Genomic DNA, 17,287 nt, shown 5'->3' with positions numbered 1-17,287 from the left:
CAAACACTCGATCAACTGTCAAATCAAATTAAACGGTTTCGGAGTTGTTTTCGCCATCGAATCAATGAACTGAAATTTTCGAATTGGTGGTACCAGGTGGAGTGTGTGATATGACAGTTGGGAAGTATTTTGGGAAACGTTGAATTAAAAATTTTATATTTCAGAGAGATTCCAGCTTTTTATGATTTCTGATGTTAGATTTTGTATCAGGAAACGTTTGTACCCTGTACCTGTCCCTGTGTAATAAATATTTTGGATTTCGAAAATTTTCGCGCGTTTTATATACAAACAAACTTTTTGAGGAAATGTCAAACCAATTGACAGCGCGACGAACAGATGCTTGGTAAACAATTCGTTGGCTGGTTTAGGTTGTCGCGAGTTTCAATTGTGAGTAAAATAAAATGCTAGTGAATAGCACGCCGGGGATTCCTGACAAGGCTTGGCAGCCTCACTTTGTAACTCTCGAAAGCTCGTAAGTTAATTGCTTATTTTTACGACGTTTCTGTGACATTTTTCTTTCTTCTTTAAAACTTGAATAGTGGACCAATGTTTAGTTTCTGATTCGCTATCGTTGCTTATTAGACGCTAGTTTCTCCTCAACTTAATTTAGATTTAATAATTTCAATTACTACAAATCAGATTACATTTTCTGAGCGCGCTTAATGGGGTTTAGAGGGTTCGCCATCCACTTCAGGAATGGAGGAGAGTCAAGATTATTCCAATACCCTAAAGCTACATTGACCTGAACAACATGCTTAAACGACCTGTTGGATTGTCTGTAGTCAAGAGAGAGAGAGTCTTGGAAGCGGTGTCTTTTGACATCAGCAAAGCGTACGAAGGAGTAGACCTACTTCTTGCCGAAACTATATTTTTCTTTTTCTTCAGCCTTTGTCCCGTTCATAAGTGGGCTCGGCTCGTCGTGATCGGTTTCGCCATTTTATTTTATTAAATGCCTGATCCGGGTGCAATCTCGACGCTTTTAAATCCCCATCCAGCGTATCAAGCCACCGTTATTTCGGCTTGCCTTTTGGTCGCTTACCATCGAATTCTCGTTAGCACGAATTGTGTGACCATAACATCGAAGACGCTTCTTGCAGTTTTTCCACGATTGTTGCAACTCCATATTGATTGTGGATATCCTCATTTCGGATGTGATCAAAACGTGTCATGCCAGTGGCCCAACGCAACATCTTCGCCTCCATTACAGCGAGAGGCCGTTCATTGTCTTGTATAGTCGGCCAACATTCAACCATAGAGAACGACAGACGGACGACATTGTGCCAAATTTTAGATTTGAGATGTTCATTGATGTGTGGATCACAAAGAACACCAGTTGTGGACCCACACTTTATCCAGGTTGCGCTAATCCATGAAGCAAGTTCACAACGTAGTTCTCTATTGGCTGATGCATTGATCCGAGATATTTAAATCGCTCAGTTCTGAGCAGGTCACTGCCGCTGACAGTGAATGTGCCTGTTTCATGGAGATCAGTCATCAAAAATTCAAGTTGCTTGTGATCATTTTTGTTTTTAAACGGTAGGAAAACAATCTGCATAAAGCAGTGTATAGGGTGCTGGACGTTGTAGGTTCCGTGTGACGGTGCCCATAACGAGAACAAAGAGGAGTATTGAGAGGGCACTTCCTTGATGAACACCAACAGAGACACGAAGCGGTTTTGATACATCCACCATACTTCGAACTTCACTTTTCGGATCGTGGTAGAGTAATTGAACCCAGCGCACGAGTTCTTCTGGCACTAAGTGTTGTCGTAAAGTATACCAGATGAGTTCGTGTGGCACACGTCAAACGCTTTCTCTAGATCCAGAAATGCAATATAAAGAGGGCAATGCTTTTCACTGTGTTTCTCCATCAGTAACCGCGTGTCAGTTGTGTGTACGACGGTACCTGTCTGTAGCGAGTGCATGGCTCAGCATTCATACTGGTGGATACAAGACCTGCTTAAATCTCTACCGAACTAAGGAGTGCGGCACTCGTGTTGAAATGCAACCCCCATGAAGTTCTCACTAGCGGGACAACCACATTCAACAGGAGTTCATCTGAAGTGGGTGAATTCAGGGGCTATCCCGGTTCCCATGGTACCAATATACCCCCGGTAAGGTTTCGCGACTGTTGCCACTTCAGATGGGTCCCTGTGCAGACTCGGGTCTGATCGTCCTAATTAGGCCTTTGGAGCATTCGTCTACTGCATCACGGCCGGCAAACCAAAGTGAGTACAGCGTCTCCCGGTGCCACCACTATGGAGGTTCTCCTCGGCCACTTGGTTTTGGTTTGGCCGACAGGGTTGCCGCCCCGTCTTCCTCACCACCACCTCTGAGCACCAGTTGCGCTAAAAGGTGGAACTGCTCCAAATATCGGCAATAATTGTGGAAGTGGAGAATGAGCAAATTTTTCAGTTGAAATTTCGCTGGTGCTCTGCCAATGGTTTGCTGCTAAATGTCAGAAAGTGTCACTTCATGTGCTACTCCCTTAAATCCTCACCCATTTCTGCCATTCTTTAAGAAAAATTTTCCTGGTGCGAAGTACCCCTCCCGCTTCCGCTTTTTGAAACTCTCCTTCCTACAATACCGTAGAACCTATCCGGGTGTGTGTAAACTTTCCTCGGGTGGGATGTTCTGCTATTGCAGAACCTGCCGTCCCGGGTCTTAATAAGACACGCAAAGCAAACATTTTCAACGTGTCCTTTGCAAAGCCCGAAATCTATTTTCATTCCCTGGATCCCTGGAGTTTTTCTAAGCTATAACCCAAAATAGATTAGTCTCTTCAGCTTCCGTTCTTTCAGTAATTTAAGTATAGGTTAAGATTCTTGCTTTTTCCTCCTGAGGGCAATAAGTAACTGGAGTGTTTATTGTTCGTCCAATAGTGAATAATTAAATAAATAATAAACACTGCCACCGACAGACCGGCCAGATCCAGGTTTATAGTTCCTCTCATTATGTTGTATTCTTCTTTCTAGCTGACTGCGCCGTAAACACTCAGTGCAGGCTTTTCACTGAAGTAGGCAGCATATCCCCGCAGATCTCTCCATGGGGGAAACTGATTTGGTGAGGCCATCAAAATCCGTACCATGACCGGGACTTGATTGGTCAAAGTCGCGAGAATCATAGAACATTGATTGGAAGAACTGAGTGCAATTCTTGTTATGACTTTTGATTCTAAAATCTCCTCATATCTGTTTGATCGAAAATATAAATTACCTTCACACGTGGAATAAAACGGGTCAAAACAAGAAGGGTATGTGCCACATTCAAAACGGGTGCCCTTCTCTGGAATTTTAACGATCACCTCCTCCTTCCACTCTCTGGAAAAGGTCTGGGTTTCCCAAGATTTCCTTTCGAGTGGAAGTAACATATCTGCAGAAACTCCAGATGCAGCGATAAATTACTGGCCGGAAATACCGTCAATCGCAGCACCTCTATTCCGTTTGATTGCATTGATGGTCGGGATTTCTCTTCTGCTTGGAGGAACAGTCAGTATCCGCATGTTATGGTGACTAGTTACTTCATCCACAAAGAGCGGAACTTCTCTGAATGTGATACGGTGAAGAACCGTGGTGAAGTGTTCCTTTCACTTCTTCAGCTGCTCGTCATCGTGGATGAGGAGTGGACCGTTAATGTCCTTCACAGGACCTTCGAAAGATTCGCAACGATATGTAATTTTTTTTGAGATGCGATCCACAGTTCTGAAATCATTGCGATCTGTGGCACCTTCATGGCGAGCACTAACCAGCGCAATAACTAATCCCCTTTGGTATTGAGTGTTGCGCCCGGCGTATTTACATTGATCGAATTCATGTCCGAACAAACAAACTGATTCTACTTTCCTGTTTCTCAATGATTTTAATTTAGTTTATTTTCCCGGGGAAATAAACTAAAATCATTGACAAAAAGAAAAGTAGAATTAGTTTGTTTATTCGGATATAAACTAATTCCCTTTTGTCACGGCGCACACTACGTTGAATTTCCTTATATTTCGCACGGGGTCGTGATTCGAGCGTGTCACGGCCGTCATCATTCGCAGTGGTCAATAGACCTCTCAATCCATTCCGTTCAGAACTTATACCTTATCACTGACGACCTGCGTTAATACCCGAGAAAAGAGCTCATCGATTTTCTAAGGCCGGATACTCAGTGTATCTGTCGTTCGATCAGCATGATAGCTTTCCCACTGTCAAGCGATAGCTGGATCATATAAGCGATCGATGTTGAATTTGGGGGATCGCAACTCTCCAAGCCTGCGAGAAGTGACGGACGCAACACGCAAGCGAACCTAAGCGGTGATACCTTTCGACGTCGATATCGGTGCCTCTGTTATTACGCACATCTAACAAACAACTACTAAATCTATTACTGATCACAAAGTTGTCATTCTGATTGCTCGTTTGGTGCCGGTCAGTTGAGACCCATCATAACCCAACTGAACTGTGCCACTAATGACAGTGGACGATGTAAGCTGCAGAAATCCGCAAACCTTTCACCATTATCATCAAAGTCGACAAAACTGTACTTCCTCATCCCATGTCCGAGCAAGGTGTGGTCAAACATTGGCATTTATATCACCCACCACCTTTAGGAAGCCTCTCCTGAACTTACTGTAATTGCTCGTAGAAACTATCCGTTTCCAGTATATTGGAAGTATCCGTTGGTTTATAATATTCCACAATTGAATCGTGCAGTCAGAATCCTGTCAGTAACCGGCTCCCAGGTCAAGCGAGCGTGTTTTGTGTTAGCCGCCAGCAATATTCGCGTCTGTTACCTCTTGGCTTTCCAGAGTGCAAACGTACACTGCCATAAGAGGGAGAAGAGTACTCTCCAGAGTCTCAACACCTTTCTTCACTTAGTCCCAGAATGTCCAGCTTATATTGTTTGAATTCTTAAACGAGTTGGAGAAAGCGAGCATTTTGAGGAGCCTCGATACCGTGTTGAGGAGCGTGCTCATATTCCAGAAGGTCAGTCCCTATCCGAGTCGTTGTTTATATTTGGGCAGTAGTGAAGTTTAGAAATTCGCAGGTTGCTGGCCCAAATCTATATTCCTTTTAGTGGCCTTCTACGACAATCAGGGAAGGCTTTGAGTGTATTCTTACGCTACAACTCCCAGGGCGAATGTCACTGGCCGCGGTGACAGCACTAACAGATTCATAGTATCTGCGAAGAACAGTTTTTTCTTGGTGAAAGGACAATGCAAGCTTTTAATTAGGTATCCCATTGACAATTTGGTGCTGCGTTGGGTAATAGATATCCGTTGGCACGCTTCCAGGTGAATTGACGTATGTATATTGCAATAACGATGCTATTATCCCCGGAACTTTCATAGTTCAATCTAGGGTGTGGCTATGGCAGAAATTAGACTGCGCAGGCTGATATCCACGACTGCCCTAATCGCTTTCCATGCACGGGCTCTATGCATACCACTTTTTTATTGGCTGCAACCACGTGATCCCGAATTCGAGTCTGATTCTGATCTCTATGAGTTGATGCCAGTTTTGGCAGGGTAATAGCTGAAATTGGATTGAGTGTTTCGTGATAGCCGTAGTAAAATTGAGAAAAACGTCACGGTGATGACGGAGCCTTTTTTTATCTTAAAAGCCTAAACTTAAAATAATCTGCCCTAGAATATTGATGAGCATTGGTCCACCATCAAAAGTACCTTTGTCTCTGGTGCGAAAGAAATTGTTAGCCACGTCGCAAAAGGGCGTTACAAAACCTGTCTGACTGTGGAAATGTAAGGACCTGAGGGTTCCGTTGATGCGACGCCCCGAAGCTCCGTTACCGTGAAAAATACAAGAAGTGCAGTTGTGTGCTGTGACATTCTGTCGCGCTGGTAAAAGAAGCTGGAGTTGCCGCAAATAACGACTTCGCCACCGGGTCATGAAAAAGCTTATAGGTGGTCGCAAGCGTTGCGATAGTCTTGCGAGAGACGCTTCTCATCCCCAATGAAATTAAAGCTGAAGAGGCAGAAGGAGTACTTCATTTCGTTTCTGAATCGTATAATATCCCGTAAAATTCGACCTTTTATGGATGATATGGAAAGCCGTAACATGCGCGTCCGGAATACTCCCCCAAACAGAAGTGATATGTATATGTAATCTAATGCACACACATATTTTCGCCTGTGATTTCAGGGTTCGTTTCAAATGATTACAAATTAATTTCTGCTCAATTGATTTGTATCCTTTTTGCTTCATGATAACTTATACAACGATTAATCATCATTAATTGATTTCAGGATGGGCGAGATCACATGTGAACTCTATTGGAAACATGCACCCAACACATGCCGAAATTTTGCCGAACTTATCCGTCGTGGCTACTATAATAACACCATTTTCCATCGAATTATCCGTGATTTCATGATACAAGGAGGTGATCCCACTGGCACTGGTCGCGGTGGTCAATCGATCTATGGAGCAACATTTCCAGATGAAATTCATCCGGATTTAAAGCATACGGGCGCTGGCATTCTCTCAATGGCCAATTCCGGGCCTGACACAAATGGATCACAATTTTTTATTACACTCGCTCCAACACAATGGCTAGACGGGAAACATACAATATTTGGACGGGTATATGCAGGCATGCAGGTTGTAAAGCGAATAGGAATGGTTGAATGCGATAAAAATGATAGACCCGTGGAGAATGTTAGAATTGTTAAAGCGAAAATAGAGAAGATGTGAGAATAATACCGTAGTTGTTTGCATTTTTGTACTTTCCTCTCTTCTTTCGAAAACTCTGCGGTCGACTTATAATTGCAATATATAATGCAATTCCTTAATAATAATTGACAAAAGAGAGGCGAATTCAATAAGTCAAAATCCAGCCCAAAAATCCGCATCAACCCATACAGACGAATATTTTGTGAAACACAGATTAATTTCGATAATTTATGCTAAATTCTCAAATGTTATCATCAAGCAACTTGAGCAGTCTATATATATTTGGACTAAGATTTTATCTTGCGAATTTCCTTCCTGTTCTGAACAAAAAATCATAAATTGATAAGGCATTTAGAGTGCCTCTGGGGTTCGGTCGTTAGTTTTCGCCGACGGTTAGTTGAGTGCACACGGAAAAGATGAAATTTCTAATTATTATTGGTTGCTTCTTTCCCCTACTTTGTGATGCAATTTTGGAATCAGTGAATAGTGAAACAGAGCATAGACGTGTTAAACGAATTGTCGGAGGTCAACCAGCTCAGCCACCCCCACCTGATGATCCGGTTGTCTTTGCACGTATGTATAACCGTGATGCCCGGGTAGAAGGATTCCGCAACATTCGAACAGGCTTGTATTCATTCCTGGGTATACGTTACGCTAATGCACCAACAGCAGAAAACAGATTCACTCGTCCTTTTTATCGAAGACTTGAAGGAGATATAACTGCTACGAAATATGGTCCACCTTGTCCACAACCTGATCAAAACAATCCAATGCGTGTCCTTGGGGACGAAGACTGTCTCTTGCTGAATGTGTTCACACCGCGAATGCCAGATGAGACGACGGGGCTACCAGTTTATGTTTGGATTCATGGCGGAGGTTTTCGCTACGGATCAGCTAATCAGTATGGAGCTGAGCCGCTGACACAGAAAGGTGTTTTATTTGTTCCAGTTCAGTATAGACTCGGCAGTCTTGGTATTATTGGAGAACGGAATAAAGATTTCAGTGGAAATCTTGCACTGTTTGATATGGAAGCAGCTTTACGCTGGGTTACAGAGTATATATCGTTTTTTGGTGGAGATCCGAAGCAAATAAAAGTTATCGGTCATGGTTCAGGAGCAGCAAGTGCCATGTATTTAACTATGTCTAGGATACCAAGAGGTGAGTAGATTTAATGTTTTATTGCTAACCTTGCTTGTTATATACATAGCAGCAGGTTATTTAATAATTTTTTTCGAAGTGCATTTGTATTCTCTCTGAATGTCCATATATTTCTCATGGATGGATTCTATCCAATACTGCTCTTTCATATGGACATATTGCCACGTTGTCATGCGTATCTTTCACCCGAGTAGCGCTACCACAATTTCATATTGTCACCACATCTACGTTTGATTTTTAAACGGTCTGTGAGAGCGGGTCTTAAGCTGCCATGCAATGATTGAAATTCATTTATGTGAACCTCATTTATCTGTGCGCTCCATTTCCTTCCCATATGCCGGGCACGTGCCACCACGTACAATGCACAACATACATTGTGGATCTCCCGTGCAATCTTGGACGAGCTTCTCATTTCCTATACCCTTTTGCCCAATCATGATAGTTAGTGCATGGTGCGGCAAAGTAGCCCGAAAGCAGATCATCTGGAGCATATCTTTGAAGATACTTGCTCCGTGAGTCTGTGCAAGACCCAACCTATATTTACCTTGCCAACGGTAAATAATTTAATTTATGTATCTCTTTATGTCTTCCTAATCTTTTTTATGGCTTTCTCTTCTATATCGCATAGATCGGGTGGTCTGCAGGATATGGCAAGGGCAGTCTCGACCTGCTACTTTGAGTGCTAGACTTGCTGGCAACTAAGGGCAAAAAGAGCGCGCATATAAGGAAGCCTGCAAAACCCTCAAGCTCGCCATCCAACGGAGCAAAAGGGAATGCTTTAAGGAGCTCTGTTCAGAAGCGGACGTAAACCCGTGGGAGAGCGCCTATAGAATCGTGATGGGGCGATTCAGAGTCCGATCATCTCCGCGAATCACGTGTCCTTCACTCTTGTTAAAAATTATCCAGGAGTTATTCCCACAGCAAGAGGAGGGCAGAGACAGCTTCCAGCGACCTCTGAACGGAACGGCAATGCCGGCAGTCACCAGTGACGAGCTGCTGGAGATCTGCGCTAGGATAAGAGATAACAAAGTTCCGGGTCTGGATGGCGTTCCGATCACACATGTTCGCTGAGTTGTTCGAAGCGTGCATGTTCGAGGGGATATTTCCTGCATCATGGAAACGATAGAAGTTGGTGCTACCACCTAAGGCTGGCAAACCTCCAGGTGGGCCAACCTCCTACAGACCTATTTATCTTTTGGACACTGTGGGCAAAATGTTAGAGCGAGTAATCTATAATAGATTACTCCCGGTTGTTGAGAGCCAAGGAGGTCTCTCATTTTGGCAGTATGGGTAAAACCAGATCAACCATTGATGCCATCAAAGTGGTTACTGGCTTGGCCGAAGATGCAATCCACGGAAAGAGCAATACTAGCAAATATTGCATAGTAGTGACCCTGGATGTGAGAAATGCATTCAATTCGGTTAATTGGAACCTAATACGGGAATCTTTGGCGAAGATTGTTATTCCCGCTTATCTTGTAGCTATTGTCAACAGCTATTTACAAGAACGGAGACTTTGGTATAACACCGATGACGGACCCCAGGAGTACGTTGTCTGGGCCCACTGCTGTGGAACATCATGTACAACAATGTTCTTAATCTTCCCCTTCCAGAGGGAACCAGGGTGGTGGGCTACGCTGATGATATAGCGCTGGTTGTGGTCGCAAAGCATCTCGAAGATGCTGAGTTATACTCATGCGAAGCTGATAAGTGCTGGTAAGGGTTGGCTAGAGAGTTCTGGTCTGACACTTGCGGAGGAAAACACGGAAGCGGTCCTCATCACCAAGCGTCGTAAAAGAAATGTTGCCCGTATTCAAATTGGGAATCATATCATCACTTCTAAGCCTGCCATAAAATACTTAGGAGTGATGATAGACGGGAAGCTTAGCTATAAGCCATACGTGCAGTATGTTTTTCATAAAGCATCCACTGCAAGTGTGGCCCTGGCAAGGATGATGCTGAACGTGGGAGGGCCACGGCATGCTTCCAGGTTGTTTATAGCTAGGGTAGTGAGTTCGATCCTGCTCTATGCAGCCCTAGTTTGGGGAAAGATATTGCAGGTTACATATACCGCTAACAAACTGAGTTCATTCTACAGAAGAACAGCCCTAAGGGTGTGCTCGTCATCTCTGGAATGATGCCCGTTGACATCTTGGCAGATGAGATGACGAATATATATAATGCGAAGTCTATCTCTCCTTTATCGCAGACGAAGAACGCCGAAAGGGAGAGATCTCTAAATAGATGGCAAGAGCATTGAGAACGCTCGGGAAAGGGTCGGTGGACACACAGGCTCATCCCTGCCATCAAAGAGTGGTTGGAGAGACGGCACGATGAGATTAATTATAATCCTACTCAGTTTCTCACGGAGCATGGAGGATATCGCCAGTACTTGTTCAGGTTTAAACTAGATACCTCACCCGATTGTCCAAACTGCGATGGAGTCCCAGAGCATGTATTCTTCCACTGTTCAAGGTTTGTGGAGGAAAGGAAGAACCTAGAGGAGACTCTAGGAGAGGTGCTCGTACCAGAGAATCTGGTGCGAAGAATGTTAGCATGTCAGGAAGACTGGGATGCGATCAACTCCATGGTCGTATCTATCCAGAGGAAACTTCGAAAGGCAGAGGAAACTAGAAAAGCGCAGTTACGTACGAAGCGTAGAGACGAAAGGGGACCAAGCTAAGATGAGCTGACTCCGCCCCGTGATGTAATATCGTACAGTGATTCCACTGGCCTTGGGGGGAATCGGGGGTGGTTTTAGCGGGTAAGAATCCTACACACGCTGTCGTGTCCAGGCCAGTGTCTTTTGAAGATTTCCACCTCCTACAAAAAAAAAAAGACCTGCTGGCATACAAGCAAGAAATCGGAAGTCGGATATCAACTCATAGTTCATAGAAGAAGTAAAAATGCAAAAAAATCATACAGGTACTTTGAAGGACACTAAAGCACCAGGACCCGATGGTATTGGTAGGAACGTGCTGAACCTAGTACTCAAGTATAACCTGGACTTGCTACTCAGCGCGTTTAACGCATGTTTGACAGCGGTCGCTTTTCCTCCCGCTGGAAGCAAAGGCAAAAGTGACCCTGACGGTTGCTGTTAGCCAACAGAGCCTATTTCAGCTTACAAAAACTGTTCCGCTCGAAACGTCTCACCATAGGGTCAAAGCTCCTACTGAACAAGACAATGATCTTGCCAGTCCTCGTATTCCTCGGAAACCTGGGTTCTTAGCAAGAAAAATTGCGAACTCTTGTGGATAAAATCCGGCTCAATAGGTTATGGTGGGCGGGTCATTTAATCCGTATGGATGAGGATGATCCCACCCGGAAAGTCTATAAAGGCAATTTATTATTATTCAGTTAAGGGAAAGTCGCACCGCGTCCTTGAAGAACTATTGTGCCCCTTTTACTGGTTATAGTGTACCTGTTGATTATAGTATCTCAAGTAGGCCTATACGACGGCGAAATCTATGAGCGATACCATGACCGTCAGGTTGTGGATAAAATCCAGCTCAATAGGTTACGGTGGGCGGGTCACTTAATCCGTATGGATGAGGATGATCCAGCCCGGAAAGTCTATAAGGGCAATATCTATGGTAGAAAAAGTAGACGAGCCAGACCCTGCTGAGATGGAGCGATGGCGTAGGTCAGGACGCCAGACAGCTTTTAGGGATATCGAATTGGTAGACCTCGGCGCAAAACCGGGATGTCTGAAGTTCCTTATTAACGCAGGCCTAGACCGGATACCGGTTGTTGCGCCGTTAATGATGATGATCTTATACCAGAAAGAAAGAGGTGGCGGCGAGGAAGATGGGGCGGCAACCCTATCGGCCAAACCAAAATTAAGTGGCCGAGGAGAACCTCCATAGTGGTAGCACCGGGAGACGCTGTGATCACTTTGGTTTGCCGGCCGTGATTCACTAGGCGAATGCTCCAAAGGCCTAATTAGGGCGATCAGACCCGAGTCTGCACGGGGACTCAACTGAAGTGGCAAATTGGTCACGAAACCTTATCAGGGATATACTGGTGCCATGGGAACCGGGAAAGCCCCTGGACTCACATACTTCGGGTGAACTCCTGTTGTATGTGAGGACAGCTCGGTTATTTGCGGTTGGCCCCCCTAGTGGGAGTTTCATGGTGGTTGTGGCTGTGTTCAAGCGAGAAGAGACCTTCGGGCCTCGACGTAATGTTGCGTATCAACACGGGTGCCGTACTCCATAGTTCGGTAGAGATTTAGGTAATTCTTGCATCCACCAGTATGAATGCTAAGCCATGCACTTGGTATAGACTGGTACCGTTGTTGCTTGTCTCAGCGGGGCTCTAATTGTGGTCACAAAATCAATCCGTGTCTGAAGAGGACCGTAGGATTAAGTCTCACGACAGGTGCCTAAGTAAAACACCATGGGCTTCACCAGAAAGATATTAGGGGAATTCTACAACGTTATAAGTCTTGTTGACAGCAGAAAAAAAAGCTTTGGGATAGCGTAAGTTAGTTTGACTAATCTTTCTGTTTTTAGGTATAAGTTTAGTCTTATATTCATCGCATTTAAGAAACACCGCTAATCGAATACTCTGCTGCGTCCAATGTGGGCATCACCGGAGTTACTAGCTCATCTCCGCCTTTTGCCGATGTTTCTTGTTCCTTACGTCTGATTTCACTGGATATTGCCACTCCTGATGGTGTAGCAACGCCTATGTCGTCATTCCCTTAATTTCGCCTTTTTTGCAGTCCCCTCTCCTAGTAAATGGCTAGTAGTCTCCTTAGGTCCATAGCGCCGGTCCACATAGCTTCGGTTTGACATACCGGTATTAGACTAGTTACATTCACGTCACCAGCTCCCCATTCTTCTGCTTTCCCTGATCGAGGCAGAAGAGATGGTTCTGGTAGGCAAAAGTAGTCCTTTTTTTTTGGCGGACTTTTTCGTCTGCATTGTGTGGAGAATATGTCCCCACAGGTGGAAAATGAATCTGGTTAAACCTTTCAAATCCGGGCTCGGGCACGACTTGGTTGCTCAAAGTCGCGGGTTGTATAGAGCTGAACTACTACAAGCTAGTTTACAACGTCAAGGTGGTGTCCGCGAGGAGAACTAAGTGTGCCGGACATCCAACGGAAAAGATAATCAAACTAAAACGATGTCCGAAACTAACTTTGGTACTCCAAATATGGTGGAATTGAGAGTTGAGATTTTCAGGAAAATTATATGAGCCGCTTTTTTCAACATTAGGGGTGTAAAACAAAAGGACCATGTTGGCTGTAATACCACATGTACCGATAACAATGGAAAAAAGATTATTACAATATTGTCCACTAGAATTGTTTGCTATTTAACTGACACCTTACTACCACTACATTCCGAATATATACAGCTAGAGCAATATCCGGCACCGTGGCAATGTCTGGTTCAGCCTTATCTCAATATGCGCTTGATAAAAAGCCCGTCCAATCTCTTGAGGAAATTGCAACTATCAACGAATGTCCAGCGACAAATGAAACTGAAATTGTGAGATGTCTCCGGGAGGTATGTACGACGCGCATACTAACTGCTGCAAAACTTTTTTCATACCGAACAATATAATGAGAATGTTCCTCTTTTAGAAAAGCATCGAAGATATCATTTTGCGTGATTCAGCTGTCGAAACAGAACGCCTCCAAGGACGTGCTATGATTCAGGCTATTGCAGGCGGTGTTGGTTTCAATCCGCATGTCGAAACCGAAGATGACAATCGTGGTTTGCCCGGATTTATTGTTCGCGAGCCGAACGTAACTCTAAAAGAGAAGAAATTTCGCAAGGTGCCGTTATTGATTGGCGTTACAAAAGACGAGACTGCTAATGGCGTTACACTTGAAGCTGTAACGAAAATTTGGGGAAGTGTTGAAAACTTCCTACAGTCATTGATTGGTGAGATTCTTGGATTGAAAGGGTTGCTGAGTTTGGATAAGGTAACCGGAGAAATCGTGGCACCAATTCTACCTGGATTGGAGAAAGTTGCTTTAAGTCTGGCTGATTATTTAAAGATCCCTCAAGGATTGCCACTAGAGCAGGTGATTTCAAAGGTGAGTCAAGATTTTTGAAACGGTTTATGATTCTTGAAGGTATTTGGAAAGTACTCGTCGGTTAACACTTTATCAACTGTGATTTCTTACATTTGAATCGATGCATTTTTCTTTTCTGTCTTTTTCCAGCTAACCGAAACAACGACGGACATCCTTTTCAACTTACCAGCAGTACTATCAGCAGACTTATGGAGCTTTGTAGCACCAGCATACCTCTACAGTTTCGAGCATATCAGTAAATCGACGGCTGGGAAAGACTTCTTGGGACAATTACCTATAACAGCTGGAGATGGTGGAGTCAATATTTCGGCCCACGGCGACGAATTAGGATTCTTATTCGATGTCAACGATATCTTTGGAAATCCCATCCCAGGAAAAAAACTAACGGCTGAATCCGATTTACGAGTTCGTAACAGTATTACTGAACTCTTAGCAAGATTCGCTACGATCGATCCGAGTTCAAAGACAAATGCTGACGGCCTCTTTCAGGCGTTCAGTCGTAACGGTGCACCTTTCATTAAAATTACTGAAAAATTAGAAACTGGTGCTGATTTCCGATTTTGCTCGCTGTCACTGTTCGGTGTACCCCTGCAAGCGTTGAAAGCGTTAACGTGCGAAGGACTTCTGAAGAATTTGAGCCCGTTGACTAATGTTGCTGGCGAATTGGGCTCTCAGTTGACAGGGACATTGGGTTTGGGTGGGACAGGCTCCGGACTGCTTGGAGGTGGAGGAACTGCAGAATCGTCGCAACCTGGTGCTGGAGGCCTTTTGGGAACTGGACTCTTGGGAACCGGGAATACACCAGCCAAACCAACAAAAAAGCGGCCTAACCAGGGACTAGGTTTGCTCGGGCTGTAGGGTTGTTTGACTCTCTATTTAAAAACAGATCGAACTAATCTACCTGGTAAGCAATTAACTAGGAAGATAAACAAAAATTTAACTGTTTTTAATTAACTATAATAAAATTACCATTTTATATGTATATTTTTCACATTTTTTTCTGACATTTTTATAAAATAAAATTGTTTAATGATTTGTTTTACTGAACTGTGTTTTACTTTTTCCTTTTTTCTTTGTGGCTTCTTATTGTATACGTAGGTAATATATTGTTGATGACACCATTGCTATTTGTTTTTACTTTTCACATGTTTTGAACTGTATCTATTTCTGAATTTTCTACTTAAACTGATAGCTAGTGTGTTGAAACGTGGCTATTATCTGTGTGTTTTTCTTTCTGCTCCGCACTCAGTATTTGTGTTATACATTTTGCAAAAATTGAATCAAGAACCTTGCATAGATGTACATATATTTTATGACAGTGGTTTTATGTTCGGCTATTTCCTCTTCGTTTTTAAGCTGGTCGATTTTTCTTGTCCTGGTTTCAAATCAAAATTATTGCTGCGAATACAGTTAGGATGGTGATTTTGTGTGTTTATCGGCTTCGTATGCGTTTTGTATAAAAACATCTTTAAAACTTAAATGAAATCATGACGTTGAATTGTTGTTATCCCCGTTGTTATCATGAAAGTTTGCTCCGTTCACTATGAATGATGTTCCTAGTCCGTAAAGGTGACCGCAATATTTAGCATTATCAATGTTGTCCTCGAAAAACATCTGTGGGAAAATCAAATTGAAAAACATTTTAGAAAAGATTTAGGAAAACGACACTCGACACTAACATCGAAAGCATAAAGTACGCATCTTAGGTTTGATAAAAATGTAATATTAGCAGAGCCCCACCGAAACAAATGTTAGTAAAATTACACTGAGCATTCGAATGCGTTTACTACCTGAAGGGCGACAAAGGTAATAATGTTGCGATAATATTATGGATAAGGAAGATTACGTCTCGGCAGTACGCGAGATACTATTGTGGCGGCATATCGGAGGCCAGAAACACCGACTGCATTCCCGGCGGTCAGATCACTTCCGCCGACACAGCTGTTGGCCTGGCACGAGGCCACTGACAACCAGCCACTTCTAAAAGCCAATAAATGAACAAATCCTAGTAAAGTGAATAATTCGTAAAACACCACCAACCCAACAAAGAGGACAAGTTATCAAGAAAATTTAGTTCCAATATTGTTCAATTGTTTAATTTTTCAACATCCCATGTCAAAACGACACAACAGCCACCAGAATTCAGCGCGCCTGTTGCCAGATTCACCACCGTAGAGTGAGCGTGCTGCAACCGATATTGGCGCTTTGACATGCCGTTTTCGACGATGGATAACAGTCCATTTTAAATGACTCTTCCCATCATCTTTCCCATTACATCCAACAAGTAGATCGGGCGGTATCATGCTGGATCTTCAGGTGGCTTATTGAATTGGGGAAGCAACACTAAATTTTACCAAAAATTTGGTTTTCATTGCCAACTTCAAAGTTTCTTTAAGGATTCCATCAAAACCTGGCACCTTATTGTTACCGATCCGTAAATTTTGGTTTTACTCACTGGGGAGCAGTCGCCTTCCGATCATAGTAGCATCACATGGTTCCATCATCCATAGGGTGATCTAGGTGACTTTTTCTCGGAACGTACCAGTCAAGGATATGCCAGGTTTGAGCGTGCCCGGTAAAAGCTTTCGCCGTCGACTCTGATAACCCAACCGGAATTTTGCGAAAGCTCTTATGTCAGGGAGTCACTGTAAGCATGTATAGAGTCACTAACTCTTCTGGCTACTTTCCTGCCCAAAGTGGCGCTTGAATATGTCAGGTCCACTATAGAACCAACGCCACTTTCTCTGAAAGTATATGAAGTCCCAACATTTGCGATTAGCACCTTGAATGATTCGAGCAGAACACGTCCCCTCACATTCGTTGTCCGGCCAACCCATTCAAGAGCCCACGCATTAAATGTCCTACTGCGATTTTTGGCCTACATCTTTTCGCGTCCAAAGCCAAAGCGCTCAACTTTTGTTCTTACTCAGCAAGTGTGGCGCTGGATGGAGCATAGCAGTTGTATATGTGAACCACTTTCATGGGCTTTGATAAATCCCTTCTCCCTCGAGGATGATTTGGCAGAAGTAAGTTCGTGGCCGCCTGGTAATGGGTTAGATTGAATTGTATCAACCTCATCTGCGATCTCCGGGTACCTGTCGCTGCCTGCAATGCGCCGATGCTCGGCACCCTCCTTCCCTTTGCACAGTATGCATTTTGATTCAGCTCCTTGCTGATACTGCTCACCGCTATTGTTTCTGCCTGTCGTTTACACTGGTTGATCACGCGATGTGGTCGTGTCCAAGACATCTAAACTACCGTTTCAGTGCCTGTTCTTATTATTGCTGCTGGCAGCAATTGGAACCGCTCCTCCACTAGTAGGCTGATATTGGTTTTTTGTGTCGCACCGCTCCTCGAAGTTCGATAAGCTCGAACTTTTCTCTCATGGCCCTACGAATCTTCTCCTT

The 17,287-nt window shown here is 43.8% G+C and overlaps 3 protein-coding genes across 5 annotated transcripts in view; 2 read left to right on the top strand and 1 right to left on the bottom strand.

Annotated features, from left to right (window-relative positions):
• Positions 1 to 87: 87 nt before the first annotated feature.
• On the top strand, positions 88 to 6,699 carry LOC119650041 (peptidyl-prolyl cis-trans isomerase-like 1). Of its 2 annotated transcripts, none has more exons than XM_038052524.1 (2): positions 88 to 240; positions 6,244 to 6,699. In XM_038052524.1, exons 1-2 carry the CDS (start codon positions 182 to 184, stop codon positions 6,689 to 6,691), a joined length of 507 nt encoding a protein of 168 aa, XP_037908452.1. In that variant the 5' UTR covers positions 88 to 181; the 3' UTR covers positions 6,692 to 6,699. The 2 variants fall into 2 exon arrangements, with proteins under 2 accessions (XP_037908452.1, XP_037908451.1); XM_038052523.1 differs by lacking the exon at positions 88 to 240 and adding an exon at positions 304 to 472.
• Positions 6,700 to 7,037: 338 nt separating this feature from the next.
• On the top strand, positions 7,038 to 14,922 carry LOC119647414 (carboxylesterase 5A). Its single transcript, XM_038048295.1, has 4 exons — positions 7,038 to 7,828; positions 13,193 to 13,344; positions 13,422 to 13,880; positions 14,010 to 14,922. The coding sequence occupies exons 1-4, from the start codon at positions 7,087 to 7,089 to the stop codon at positions 14,736 to 14,738; spliced, it is 2,082 nt and encodes a 693-aa protein (XP_037904223.1). The 5' UTR covers positions 7,038 to 7,086; the 3' UTR covers positions 14,739 to 14,922.
• Positions 14,846 to 17,287, bottom strand: part of LOC119647415 (CCR4-NOT transcription complex subunit 7) — a 31,366-nt gene continuing 28,924 nt past the window's right edge. For both annotated transcript variants that reach the window (XM_038048296.1, XM_038048297.1), the window contains exon 5: positions 14,846 to 15,494. In XM_038048296.1, coding sequence (XP_037904224.1) covers positions 15,366 to 15,494 — 129 coding nt within the window. In that variant the 3' untranslated portion in view covers positions 14,846 to 15,365. The remainder of the gene's footprint in view (positions 15,495 to 17,287) is intronic.

The sequence above is a fragment of the Hermetia illucens genome, chromosome 2, assembly GCF_905115235.1.
Source record: "Hermetia illucens chromosome 2, iHerIll2.2.curated.20191125, whole genome shotgun sequence".
Classification (NCBI taxonomy): Eukaryota; Metazoa; Arthropoda; class Insecta; order Diptera; family Stratiomyidae; genus Hermetia; species Hermetia illucens.
The sequence above is the reverse complement of the archived record's forward strand: the minus strand, read 5'-3'. Positions and strand labels throughout refer to the sequence as shown.

Bases quoted from the DNA above. Each gene is read 5' to 3' on its own strand.
- LOC119650041 (XM_038052523.1), top strand. From the start codon at position 402: ATGCTAGTGAATAGCACGCCGGGGATTCCTGACAAGGCTTGGCAGCCT. The intron at 473-6,243 runs GTAAGTTAATTG...AATTGATTTCAG, and splicing joins TTTGTAACTCTCGAAAGCTC to GATGGGCGAGATCACATGTG.
- LOC119647414 (XM_038048295.1), top strand. From the start codon at position 7,087: ATGAAATTTCTAATTATTATTGGTTGCTTCTTTCCCCTACTTTGTGAT. The intron at 13,345-13,421 runs GTATGTACGACG...TTCCTCTTTTAG, and splicing joins TTGTGAGATGTCTCCGGGAG to AAAAGCATCGAAGATATCAT. The intron at 13,881-14,009 runs GTGAGTCAAGAT...GTCTTTTTCCAG, and splicing joins TAGAGCAGGTGATTTCAAAG to CTAACCGAAACAACGACGGA.